Source organism: Nanorana parkeri, unplaced genomic scaffold, assembly GCF_000935625.1.
Source record: "Nanorana parkeri isolate BGI_ZX_2015 unplaced genomic scaffold, ASM93562v1 scaffold827, whole genome shotgun sequence".
NCBI classification, from domain to species: Eukaryota; Metazoa; Chordata; class Amphibia; order Anura; family Dicroglossidae; genus Nanorana; species Nanorana parkeri.
Genome location: NW_017307095.1, coordinates 249,615 through 263,089, shown reverse-complemented (window position 1 = coordinate 263,089; position 13,475 = coordinate 249,615). Strand labels below are relative to the sequence as shown.

At 44.0% G+C, this 13,475-nt stretch overlaps 1 protein-coding gene across 1 annotated transcript; it reads right to left on the bottom strand.

Annotated features, from left to right (window-relative positions):
* Positions 1–699: 699 nt before the first annotated feature.
* Positions 700–12,638, bottom strand: RPL24 (ribosomal protein L24). The gene is made up of 6 exons (XM_018565273.1): positions 12,555–12,638; positions 12,333–12,408; positions 10,671–10,781; positions 6,403–6,539; positions 3,745–3,802; positions 700–831 (listed from the first exon to the last, which is right to left on the bottom strand). Exons 1-6 carry the CDS (start codon positions 12,557–12,559, stop codon positions 751–753), a joined length of 468 nt encoding a protein of 155 aa, XP_018420775.1. The 5' UTR covers positions 12,560–12,638; the 3' UTR covers positions 700–750.
* Positions 12,639–13,475: the final 837 nt, after the last annotated feature.

The following is a 13,475-nucleotide window of genomic DNA, read 5'->3' as shown; positions in this document are numbered from 1 at the left end:
ACCCAAAAGGTTTGACTAATGTAACACTTTGACCTCAACAATGCTTCCTGAAGACAAGATTTAATAGGATCTCAAAAGCAATGAGCTTACGTTCAGCAGCCTTTGTTTGAAATGCATTCTAACACCCTGGCAACACAAATTACAATGATTTACAATTGACTTGATGGACTAATGTCTTTATTCAACCTCAAATACTATGTAACTATATCAATAGTTAACTAGAAAGGCATATGTAAGTATTAAGGGCTTGTTCACCCCAGCAAGTCTTTATGAACACATGGGTGCTGGTGTGCACCAGGAGAGAAACCGTGCTGATGCACCAATTACAGCCCATCAAACCCATTGCTCAATAATTTACAGCAGACCTTGTAATTTAACCAATGTATTCTACACCAAAAGGGACCCCATATATCATGTGGACTGCTTAAAACACGAAGAACTGCAGTAATTGAATATCAAAAGAAAGTTACATTAGCGTTTCTTTATACAGTATGGGGAGGAATGGGGGGGCTATATCACAGCTATGTGTATACCAGGATCATTGACATTGGGAGAAGTATAAAAGGTGTGTGTGTGTGTGTGTATATAGGCAGGCATTTGACTCTGCTTGTACTGTAACAGTTGGATACTTTGGCGCTCTGATTTGGATGTCATATAGAAAGTTTAGGACAACCATTTTACCTAAATCAAGCAGACAGGTTTTTTTTTTCAAAATAGTAATTTATTAGCACATCCAGTAGAACATGTTGCTTAGCGTTTTCCTCCAACACGGGGAGCCGCCATTTTTACTGGCTTGGCAATCTTCTGCTTGGGTGCAGCCTTTGTTGGACCCTAGGAATAATGGAGAGAATGTTTCATAAAATTAGAAAAGCATGAAAAAAAAAAATGTGTTACATGAAGTTATTAAGGTCTCACTTGCAAACTCCTGCTACACTATATTTTCCATAAATGTAAATGCTGCAGCCAAAATATTTAGGAAAGGCACGAGTTTTACTATAGAAGCAGAATGTCCACAGTTTTAGGGGTCTCAGGGAAAGCTGAAAATGACTCCAGGCATGTCGGACTTGGGTTAATTTACAACGCAAGGCAAACCTACAGGTTTACAGTAAAGCTTGGCCATAATCCCATTACGACAAGGTAGACTTGAAACTACTGAAATATAGCAGACTGATAAAAATAGTCACTGTGGGGGTGCCTAACCAGTCCCAATGCTTGCAAAGAAAAATATGACATGGGAAAAACAGATTCTTACACAATAATGTAAATAATAATAATGTATTTCAATTCCAATATTCCCTTATCTTCAGAAATCTGCAAACCAGATTTAGGGCTAGTCCACACCAGCTAAGGCACGTTGGGTAAAAAAAAAAAAAAAAAAAAAAAAAAAAAAAAAAAAAGAAAACAAACACACCACACCTGCTGCCAACACCTCACAAGATTTACCCTTTTTTCATTCTAAAATTATTGAAATGTCACAAAAGGACATTCAACTATGTACAGCAAGGTGTTGTGATGCACTGCCATGAGTCATGCAAAATAAAAATGCATACATGCTGCATTTTTGCCTACACCATTGCACAACATGAACAAGGCATATAGAAAACCTTTGTTTTCCATGTACCCTTATGTTAATCTGCTTAGATTAAGGGCCTGTTCACATGAGTTTCAGGTCCGGATCAGCAGACGCGGTGCTATGTGCTTGTGCCGCGTTCCAGTTTAAAAAAAAAACGAAAAAAAAAAACTTTTTTTTGCTGGAGTGGGGCTGTCAGTATGTTAGCCGCAATGCAGTGCGTTTGACGCGTTTTGCGTTTCCGGACCGTACAAAATGTGACATGCAGTATTTTTTCTGTCGTAACCTGAACGGACTGCGCACGTGAGAACTGTAGCCCATAAAACACATAGGGATACATTTTTAGTGCAGGAGCGTACGGATCAGGTCAGCACAGAAAACGAATGTTGTGTCAACAGGCCCTTACACACAGCTCAAAGGAAATGGTGTGAATGAGTCCTTAGTGTCCACCAGTATATGCATGCTTTGCACTCACTGAAAAAAAAAAAAAAAAAGGAATATGTATGTTAACTTTAGAAGATGCTCACTAGAAGCCAGGGAAATATGCAATATTCCATCCAACATAGTAATATTTATTTCTTAGGTTAGGCGTAAGCAAACTAGGGCTCTCCAGCTGTGATGCAACCACAAATCCCATGAGGCTTCACAAGATTGACAGCCAGAAACATTACCCCAGAAGCAGATGCATGATGGGATTTGTAGATTGACCACAACTGGAGGGCTGGAATTCGCCCTGCCCCACTGCTATACTTACCCTTTTGGCGAGCACTCCTTCCCCTCCGCCAGTGGGCGTGTACTATCCGTGCCATGTAGCACAGCACTGCGCTCTGGATTTTGAATTTTGCGCGCAAATGGTGAGCACTCATTGGTCAGAACGTCACCTGACCGCGCTGACAAATGAGAAGCACTTCTTAGCAAGAATTCTTAGCTTGCCATTTGCAAGCGGAATTCAAAATCCAGAGTGCAGGGCTGCGTTACATGGCACAACAGGGTATGGTCGGGGGGGGGAGGTGGTAATTCCATTTCCCCCAAATTCACCTGGGAAAGTGGCATTACCCTTTAAAGTAACAAAATATAAATGTGCAGTAAATATACATTTTAAAAAGAGCATGTCAAACCAAAAACTTTTGTGGAGAGAAGTTAGAACCCTGGCCTTCACCTATTCTACTTTTTCCTGTGTTGCTGTTGGATAGTTTCCCCCTCACCTTCTGTCCAGCAACAGTACAGTGATAGCAGTAAAAACCTGACAGGGGTTCTGATCCCTCATGAGTAACCAATGCTGAGGGGAAAAAAATGGCTGGCCTTGCACTAAGTGGTCAGTTTCAGTAAAGTTGAGCCCCAATTTTTAATACTCAAGTTACTATTCTACAATGCAATGCTCCTGCGTCTCCTAAAAAAATATTTTACTAGGTCAGGCAGGCTATTTTGGACCAATACATGAAATTAAACCTTTTACAACAAATGTAAGAGAAAAGCATGACTAAAACCCAATGTTGACCATAAATTGACAAAACCCATTGCTAAACCATAGCAAACGAAAAAGGTTTCCTTTCTAAAACAATTGCTGCCCCTAAAACTAAGAAAACCACAACTTGTGGTCAAAAAGGATCAAAGTAAGGGTTAAGGGCCGGTTCACACCATAAACAGGGCATTCCAGAGCCATCAGCCTCTGAAATGCACCGTATTGCATTTTGGCCGGCTTCATGTGTTCAGGGTGTGGCGGTGCATTGAAGTCAATGGCACCGCAGCCCCACCCCCCCTGCAGTGTGACCGCACACACCAGAAAGTACAATGTAGTAGCAAACCAGCTGCACTCCTTACTGGAATAGTAAGCCTGCAAAGCAGGTGGGTGCTCGTAGCGACCACGGACGGCACTGCGAACAATGTAGAATAAAGGTTGTCACCAGCACACCAGAAGGATTTATAGCAAAAGTCCTTTAATGACAAATTGCCATTCAGTCCAAGCGCTTTTGAGGTCTCAAAAGTACCCCTTCATCAGGCTCAGAATGAGCACCACACCAGAAAGCGTGGCACACCAGTGCCTGTGTTCCGGTCCAGTGTGATCTGCGCAAATAGTGCTTGCAGCATGGAAGGCAATGTGTATGGTGTGAACCGGCCCTAAAACTTCAGCTAGTTAAATTAGAAACATTGAGAAAAATGTGAATATTCCTTACCTTAGCAGGAACAGTCTTTTTGGTAGCCTGCTTAGCCTTTTTTGCCTCTTTGGCAGCCCTTCAAATTGAAAAACATTTAGTTTAGGGACGGTTTAAAACAATAAGTTCACAAAATACATATTCCTAGTAGTTTCACAGTGTAGTGCTTTAGGCTGCAGTGTATTAGGGCTTTTCTTCAAATGCATATGCTACAAGAGGAGAATCCCACATCCAGAAGGAAAAAAAATAAATAAGGTATTGGCTGGATATACACCGACACGTGAGCATTTACCAAAAACTGAAATGGTTTTGGCAGAAAGATCTTTGAATTTACCGTGCAGAGACCTGAATGGAGTGTACACATTGTATAGTCTACATAAAGTAAAAAAAGTCAACAGTGACCACTGCAGTGGTGTGTGATACAATGCACACTACCAGAGTTGTCAACACAGTAGCCAGTCTGCTAAAACTGAGCATTTTAGCAGATGGGCTAGTGCAAACAGGCTCTTAGTGGCACAGCTGCAGCCTGCACTGGTGTTAACAGTCAAAATATCCTTTAGCACTGGACAATCACACTCTGATCACCTTGTACATATGGTGTTAAGCTTGTGTAAGAACCATGAGGGGGGATTTCCTTAAACTGGAGCAGACAGAATCTGGGACAGCTGTACTTTGTTAAACTTTAAAAATGAAAGATAGAAGCCGATTGGTTGCCATACACAGCTGCTTTTAGATTGCTTGCTCCACTCTTGGTAAATTCCCATCGATGTATACAGCGAGCTTCCACAAAGCATTTGCTAAGCTTTTAGCCAATATCAAGCAGCTTTACTGAAGCTTTTAAAGCACATTTCACCTCCAGGTTGAGAAAGTCAACAAATCTTAAAAGTGCAGAGTTCTACTTTAATCAAGCCACGAGGCAGGCTCCACTATACTTCAACTCCACTTGAAGCTTGTTGAAAGTCTACTACAGTTTGTTAAGATGTGTTTAAAGGAGAACTATGAGATTAATGATTTCCACTCACCTCATAGTTCTAGCCGACCTGTGACAATGAGACTGTCACAGGTCGGCTCAGTAGATCGGGAGGTGAGCGAACACATACCGGGTTCGCTCACCTCTCGATCCTGTCACGGCTCTCTGCCGTGACAGGGGGAGGGGCTGGATTCCCCTCTCCGATCTGCCAGGGCTGCCGGACGGGGGAGGGGGCGGGTACAGCTGGCTCTGCCTCTAGATAGGCATGGCCAGCTGTCACGCACGCAGCTGGGCGGATCCAGTCATCTAAGTCGGGATCCGCTACGGCGTCTCAGTATACCGCGAGCTGTGGCTCGCGGTATACTGAGCTTAGGGTAACGGGAGGACGCTAGTTTGTGTCCTCCCGTTACCTGGAGAACCATGAGGAAAAACACTGACCCCATAGTTCTCCTTTAATATCCCCATACTGGAACTGAAGTTGGCTTCAACAAAGCTGCTTAAAAGACGATGAAAGCCTTTAACCAGTTGACATCCGCGGTGTTAAACCCCCTTCCCATCCAGGCCATTTTTCAGTATTCAGCGCTGCGGTACTTTGACTGACATTTATTCCGTCATGCAGCGCTGTACTGAAATGAATTTTATACCCTTTTTTGGGGACAGATAGAGCTTTCTTTTGGTGGTATTTATTCACCACTGGGGTTTTTATTTTTTTACTATATTAAGGAAAAATTACCGAAATTTTTTAAAAAAAACAGTTTCCCCTATATTAAATGATAAAACATTTATTATTACCCAATTTTTTGGTAAAATATAAAAGATGGGGTCACGTCGGGTAAAAAGACACTAAACATGTCAAGCCTTAAAATTGCGTGCGCGCGCGAAACCTCAAAAAACGATAATACCCAAAATTGGCCATAGGCGACGCTTTAAAAGCTGTTACCGCTCATCAGTTTAGTGTTATCAGTGATTGATGGCCCTAAAATGATTGCTCTCACTGCGACGTTCGCGGCGATATGTAACATGTGTAGCGCAATTGTAATTTTTGCGCGCTGGGGCACCGGACGCGTATTTACGTTTATAGGCGCGTAAACGTGGGGGTGGGGGAGTTAAACATTTTGGGGGGGTTTTTTCCCCTTTTTTTATATGTGGCTTTTATTTTATTTTATTTTTTTATGTGTTACTTTTCTTTTTTTTTATTTATATTTTTTTTTTTGCACTTATTGTTATTGCTATTATATAGGGGGATAACAACCCCCTATATAATAGCAAAGGCACACTGACAGGTCCTCTTTATGGAGATATTAGGGGTCTCTAGGACCCCTAATATCACCTGTGGACCCCAAAGGGGGGACACGCAAACGAGCACATATAGGCGATCGCCTATATGTGAAACACCCGGTACCGGGTGTTCGCATTGGACGGGTCTTTTCAGCCCGTGCGTGCCCGCTAGCCAATGCGACAGTGCCGTCCGTCCGTTTTTCTACTACGGGCGGACGGCAACTGGTTAAAAAAAGCAGCCTGTACCCACTGGTCTTTCAAATAGTAAAGCCTATGTGTACAAAGCCTTACAGGCATCCAGAAGGGTGTTCTGGCTAACAAAGGTAAAAAGCAAGAATCTCTGGTTCCTGCACTCAGGACAGATTGTATTGCCCAGAATAGAAATTACCCAGAATCACATTTTATATGAACCAGTGTGAAGCTTGTCCTACCTAATTGCTTGTTCCCGCTGAGCCTTTCGCACCTCAGGCTTCTGGTTTCTCTTGGCCATAATTTCAGCCAGAGAGGCACCAGTGATAGCCCTCTGGAACTTCACCGCACGGCGACTACGCTTTTTCTGGACTTCTTCCTGAGAAGATAAAAAACACAAATAAAAATTAACCACACTTCATTTTTATAGTTTAGTATCACTTCATAGAAAGAACACTGCCTGTCCATCTTCAGCTGCAGAAAAAACCTCAGATAAGCCAGAAAATAATTATAGTCCTTTTGTTTACAATCAGAAATAACTTTAGAACACAGTTGGAGCCAGGTAGCCATTGTTCCTGAAAAATTCAAGCAGGCGCCTAACTTTTGAGGTTTTTCTCTAGTTCTTATCCTGCTGGCTTCTGGATTGGACAGACTGGCTCCTGAATTCCACATTTTTATTCTGTCCAACCCCACTTTAAAATCTCCAGACCTGTGTTTAACATTCTATGATCCAGATGGGAAATATGAACACACAGCTGACCTGTTGGTAACCACATTTTATTCATCCATTTCTTAGAACTGTATTTTGCCGGTAGTCATTTACACTAAAAACCAGAACATTTTCAAGGCAGCTATAAGATGAATGAGCCAGAAGCACCTCCAGGTCTCAGTAAAAACACACTGATACACGAGGCCCTAAATGTATAAGGGAACCAATAACAAGCGTTTCAGACTGCCTTCTGCATTCAACCTTGTAGGCTGCAGTCAATGTCCTGGCCTTCCACAAGGGCCAGTTAAGACCAGGACACACATTGAGAAGGGGAGAAATGTTTACAAGCAGAAGTGATCAGGGGGATTCACAGCCACCCATATTCCTTCTATTGGAGAGCCCAAAGCTGCTCGGCAAAAAGTAAACAAATCCGTGGCTGCTACTGCACTTTAATGCGCAGTTCGGCCATGGGGTTACATTTTATTTAGTTCCTGGTCAGTTTTAAAATGCTAGTCACAAAATCCTGAATATGTAGCATTGAATCAGACATACATGATTACCTAGGAGTAATTCTATTTGTGCACTTATTTAGCCAGGCCCTGGTTGTCATCAGTGAGAAGTGGCAATAATGACATAATGGCCGGTAAGAGTAGAGCCACAGTATGGCCAGGCACCTAACATACCTGAAGCATCAGAGGCTGAAAATTTTGAAGGAAGGTACAGGTGGCAGCCAGAAGTAATGAGTATTAATGCTCTTTGGGCCCTTTTCCTTAATCAGGTACAGGGCCACTTTAAAGTTTTTATCTAGTTTTGGATAGAGTGGAAAATGGTTAGTACTCTTTTTACAGCCTCCCATTGAGTGGATGATTTCCCTAAAAGTGAGGGGAACAGTCGGTTCTGGAACAAATGTCCCTACTGGAACATTTATCTTCACCTCCTGTTTGGGTGATCGCTCTGCAAGTTTGATTTCCCCTCACATTCTGCCCCCATGACAAAAAGGAGGATGAACCACCCCAGCGGGGATGCATATGAATGAAAATCTAACAGATTCCAACACTCCCCTTCTCTAGCCAAATGTCAAAAGAGAAGGTTGGGCTGGAGCTGTCCTTTGAAATGCAACAGTAATAAATTGGTTATCTACATTTTCAATCTCTTGCTAGCCAGCAATAAAAAAAATATATCAGTTACCCACAGAAATATATAGAGCTAAATAAGGGGCAAGCAAAAATCACATAAGCCTTTAAGTGTTAGTTCACACCATATGCAGTGTGTTCCGGTTCGATTCTGGCCGGAACACACTGCATCGGGCTGGCTCACTTTTTTGCTGGGCTGGAGGGGGCGTGACGGGCCATTAAAGTGAATGGCACCGTAGCCACGCCCTCCGGCCGCACTATTTTGAGCACACCGGACTGCATTGCAGGCATAATGTGCCTTGCGATCCCGTGCGGGCGCTCGCATTGCGGCCGGAGGGCGTGACTATGCTGCCATTCACTTCAATGGCCCGTCACACCCCCTCCAGCCCAGCAACAAAGTGAGCCGGCCGCGATGCAGTGCATGCCGGCCAGAATCGTACCGGAAAGCACTGCATATGGTGTGAACACTAGGAGACAATATTCCAACAAACCTGTGCCCAATTTTTTTTAACCAGGGGACCCAACAGTCACCCCCTGCCCAAAGGCAGTGTCCTCAACTCAATATACCACTAGCAATCTGGTGACAAGCCCACTAGAGACCGCTGCTTCACAACACTCCCTTGGTCAAAATGCTGAAGAATTTTGCTTGCCACCAACACTCCAGGAGCAGTAAAATAATTGTAGAAATACAGCTAGTGGCAATTTAATCATCAAGGCTGAGTAAAAGAAGGTTTTCTGGCTACTACAATGGCAGTCGTCCTTGCAGGGCTCACTAAGGCAGAGATTTTAAAAGTTTAACATGAAGTACATATTAACTGTATGGCAATATGTACACTGCTCTGTGCATGGTAACACAGAAGGGTAGGCATGCATGGGACCATAGTTTCTTTGTTTCACACTAAACTACAGCACAAAGATGTAAACCAGCACATAACTACTTGATATGCATTTTGTTATGCAGGGTTTTGGTGCATCAAAACAGACGAGTGAAGACACCTTATAGGATATGCTCTGTGTACAACCCTGACACTGCAAACTTGAGTGATAAAAGGGGTGTGTGAATCTAGTGGAACAGTACATCAGTGCTCAAGTCAGTGCGCTGTTTGCAACATCTAGCTCAAGTCAAATGCTGCAAGCACACTGATTTCCAATGTTCCCCATTGAAAAGCACTGGTAATCCCCTCCCCATAGTACACCTAAAAGCTAGGTGGACTGCGGCTTTAAGTCACTGAGCATCTGGAAATGCTTGTGTACACCACTCCAGTGCAAATAATCCCCAATTGCTGCTTACAGGAGAGTTTACATTTCTGGGAAAAGTCAGATAGGAACTGACTGGCTGCTTTAATCAGACATTCGAATGATGCCCAATTCTGAAATGCCTGTAAAAACAGCTTGTTTACATTTATAATGACAGTCATGAGAACAGTACGGAGGCTGCCATCGCTGGTCTTTGTAAAATGCTAGTTGCCCAAGTTGTCCTGCTACTTTTAAGCCATATACCCAGAAGAAGCATACTGTAAATGAGTGTCAGAATTCCTCTTCTCTAGTCTCTCAGAAATCATTGAAGCTTAACCAGTTGACATCCGCGGTGTTAAACCCCCTTCCCATCCAGGCCATTTTTCAGTATTCAGCGCTGCGGTACTTTAACTGACATTTATTCCGTCATGCAGCGCTGTACTGAAATGAATTTTATACCCTTTTTTGGGGACAGATAGAGCTTTCTTTTGGTGGTATTTATTCACCACTGGGGGTTTTATTTTTTTACTATATTAAGGAAAAATTACCGAAATTTAAAAAAAAAAAAACAGTTTCCCCTATATTAAATGATAAAACATTTATTATTACCCAATTTTTTGGTAAAATATAAAAGACGGGGTCACGTCGGGTAAAAAGACACTAAACATGTCAAGCCTTAAAATTGCGTGCGCGCGAAACCTCAAAAAACGATAATACCCAAAATTGGCCCTAGGCGACGCTTTAAAAGCTGTTACCGCTCATCAGTTTAGTGTTATCAGTGATTGATGGCCCTAAAATGATTGCTCTCACTGCGACGTTCGCGGCGATATGTAACATGTGTAGCGCAATTGTAATTTTTGCGCGCTGGGGCACCGGACGCGTATTTACGTTTATAGGCGCGTAAACGTGGGGGTGGGGGAGTTAAACATTTTGGGGGGTTTTTTTCCCCTTTTTTTATATGTGACTTTTATTTTATTTTACTTTTTTATGTGTTACTTTTATTTTTTTTTATTTATATTTATTTTTTTTGCACTTATTGGTATTGCTATTATATAGGGGGATAACAACCCTGGGGGGGGGGGTGCCGCGAACGAGCACATATAGGCGATCGGCGGGCTATGGACCCGCCGATCGCCTATATGTGAAACACCCGGTAACGGGTGTGTGCATTTAGCGGGTCTTTTCTGCCCGTGCGTGCCCGCTAGGGGCAACCCGCAGATGCTGCAGTGCCGTCCGTCCGTTTTTTTACTACGGGCGGACGGCAAGAGGTTAAACTTCATGACAGCCAGGGAATAAACAGTGACAAATGAGAGGTCAGGCTCCTTCCTTTCCTCATTACAATGGCTTCACTAAACCAGCAGCAACTCATTTATTAACAATATGCAACACACAGCCCATCAACAACGGTAATGTCTGCATAGGCGATACATACCGACTGTCCTTTCTTGTGCTTTCGCCTGTACAGAACAGTCCAGTTGATTTGCCGAGGGTTCCTCTTGGAAAGGAAAGCAGACTCGCATTTTGCATTCAGGAACTGGAATACCTGAAGAAATGGAAACAAAAATCAGGACCATCATAAAGACATTTTTAATAGTTCATGTATGTGATATCTTTAAGGATAGACGTGTATAGCTCAATGTAAACCGTTGTTTCTTTCTATACTGTGTAATCTATGCCCCATCTCTCTTTATAACATACGCAGGCCCCGTTTCCCGATTTGCAGTGCTACACAGTGGTTGCGCTTTACTGCACTTCACAAAGCAAGTTGGTCATTCATTTTCTTTTTAGTTGCATTTGTGTGTTTTCATGTTGCAGAAAAATGCAAACACGCTGCATTTGCGGCACCTCTCTCCTCGGCTGTGGTGTGAACAGTTTCTACGTGGCCTACAAGATCTGTGTTATTCGGTTACAGAAAAAGACAGGTCTCTGCCCATCGTGTGAACCCAGATGTTGGCTATGTGGTCCTGCCTGACACTGGTACATTTCAGGGGCCAGGAGAGTGTATGGCCCGACAACTAGTGATAGCCCACCCACAACAGACTATAAATGAAGAAAAACAAATCTTGTGTAGAGCTGGCCATACACTATAAGAATTTCCGCTGGTTCTTGATGAACTGGACGAAATGAGCACAGTGGGTGCCGCCGTTGGCACCCTTCTACCCGCCATTCCCTAGTCAGCTGATCAAAGGAGGAGGTCAGAAAATGTTTGAACGAAGAGTGCAGTCAATGAGCTGCCGGCTCCGTACAGGTATTCTGACAGGGGCCTGCTTCAGAATACAATGTAGACAGCGGGAGATTCCTTGCGCAGCGCTTGTAAACATTGGAGGACTCTAATATTTAAAACAAATACAGTATTAGAGTATATGGCCAGGTTAAGTCACCCCACACAGGACTGCTTCTATATCCTGTGTATAGCACTTATCAAACTACCTCAGGCCATTTTGTGTTACACAAGATTATTCAGGAAGGCTCAAGCTTACTTTTTTGATTTGGCCAATAGAAAGCGAACTACTATGAACAAGAGACTGTCGCTAGGCACAAAATTGCATGAAAACGTGTGTTTTAAGGCATTCTATTAAAGGAGGGGTGAGCAACTCTGGCCCTGCAGCTGTTGTAGAACTACATGTCCCATGAGGCACTGCAAGACTAACAGTTACAGAAATGACTGCCAGCAGTATGATGGGATTTGTAGTGAAAGAACAGTTTGGGGGCCAGGGTTGCCCAACCAGGTATTAAAGTCTATGGAGTCAAAACCATGCGATTCTGCCTGCCAAGATCTCATTTGAGTGACAGGTATGAGACTTACAATGCTCAGATGTGAAAGGAATGATATTCTTATTGAGCGTTGTCACACGTAGGGAGACGGATGACAAATGCACTGGGGACATGAACCTGTCTATTCACACACAGAGGCCTGCTGTAATGTACATCAACACATACTGTACAGTCTCAGGCAGAGGCCTAGTAAGCTGACCAAGGCCTGTACTATACCATTTACACTCTCAGGGCATGCTGGAAGCTGTAGTTCATCACGAGCCCTCCCATAGCCCACACACACATGGCACACTTCCACTACAACACTCATCATCCATACCTTGCCGTCAGTTCTGGCGTACCGCCGGCCATGGCCAGGGTAGATCTTGTAGCCGCTGAAGCTGCACAGCTCGACCCTACAACGAGAAAATGAAAGGCGGTCAGAGATGGGGAAACCCGGGGCCACCAGCCGCCCATGTCACCGGAGCGGAGGAGCCGCCTGACACACAGGATGACAACGGATTTCACTTATCAACATTTCACTACTATCATCTCCGCTTACTTCATGGCGCCGGCTAAAATGGCGAAGAGGAAGAGAGGATTGTGGGTAATGTCTTATATATAGGCTCGTCGGGAGTGGGCGGGGACACGCGTTCTGTAACACATTCACTGCCGAGACACAGCGCCGAGAGAGGATGGGAGACGATAATCGTCCCTAGGTGGACAAAAACCGAACTGAAATGGGATCATTGCTTTTACCATTTCTTAGATGTGATGGCTACATTTGTTTTCCTCTCAGTCTTTTTTTCTCTTTATTATGATATGATCCTGGCATTAACACACTTCCTGTCCTAGGGTGATAGCAAGCACTTTAATGGACTATATCTGTGAAGTAGCAGCGTTGTCACCTTAGGGGATGAGCAGGCAAACCTCAGTACGGTGGTGGCAGGGCCGGCCTTAGGGGTGTGCGAGCAGTGCGGCCGCACAGGGCGCCATGGCAACAAGGGCGCCGTGCGGCCGACACAGCTCGTCCTGGGGGCGGCTTCTCTCCCCCTCACTGCTGGGCGCTGGCCATCCGATATGACAGCGCTCCCTCGTCCCTCCCTGTTGAATGGGAGGCGGCAGATAGACTCACACACTTAGGCCCCATTCACACTGAGCGACTTGCGATATTCAGCGATATTGCGCGACTTGCGATATTGAGTGACTTTTTCCTATTGAGCTGTATGCAATCAGGAGCAAAATCGCTCGAAAAAAGGGTCATGTAGGAGCGACAAGCTACAGCAACGAGCTACAAGCGATGAGATGTGGACAGCTCCATTGAAATGGATTGGAGAAGCTACATAGAGCGATATCGTGTGGAAATATGAGCGATATCGCTGCAAAAATCGCTCGATAAATCGCTCCGTGTGAATGGGGCCTAACAGGGTCATTCACAAAAGGGTGAAAAGTTTGGAGAAGGCTGGAGAAGTGACCAATCTAG

Bases quoted from the DNA above. Each gene is read 5' to 3' on its own strand.
- RPL24 (XM_018565273.1), bottom strand. The intron at 10,782-12,332 runs GTATGGATGATG...CCATTTCTTCAG, and splicing joins ACGCCAGAACTGACGGCAAG to GTATTCCAGTTCCTGAATGC. The intron at 6,540-10,670 runs GTATGTATCGCC...TTATCTTCTCAG, and splicing joins AGCACAAGAAAGGACAGTCG to GAAGAAGTCCAGAAAAAGCG.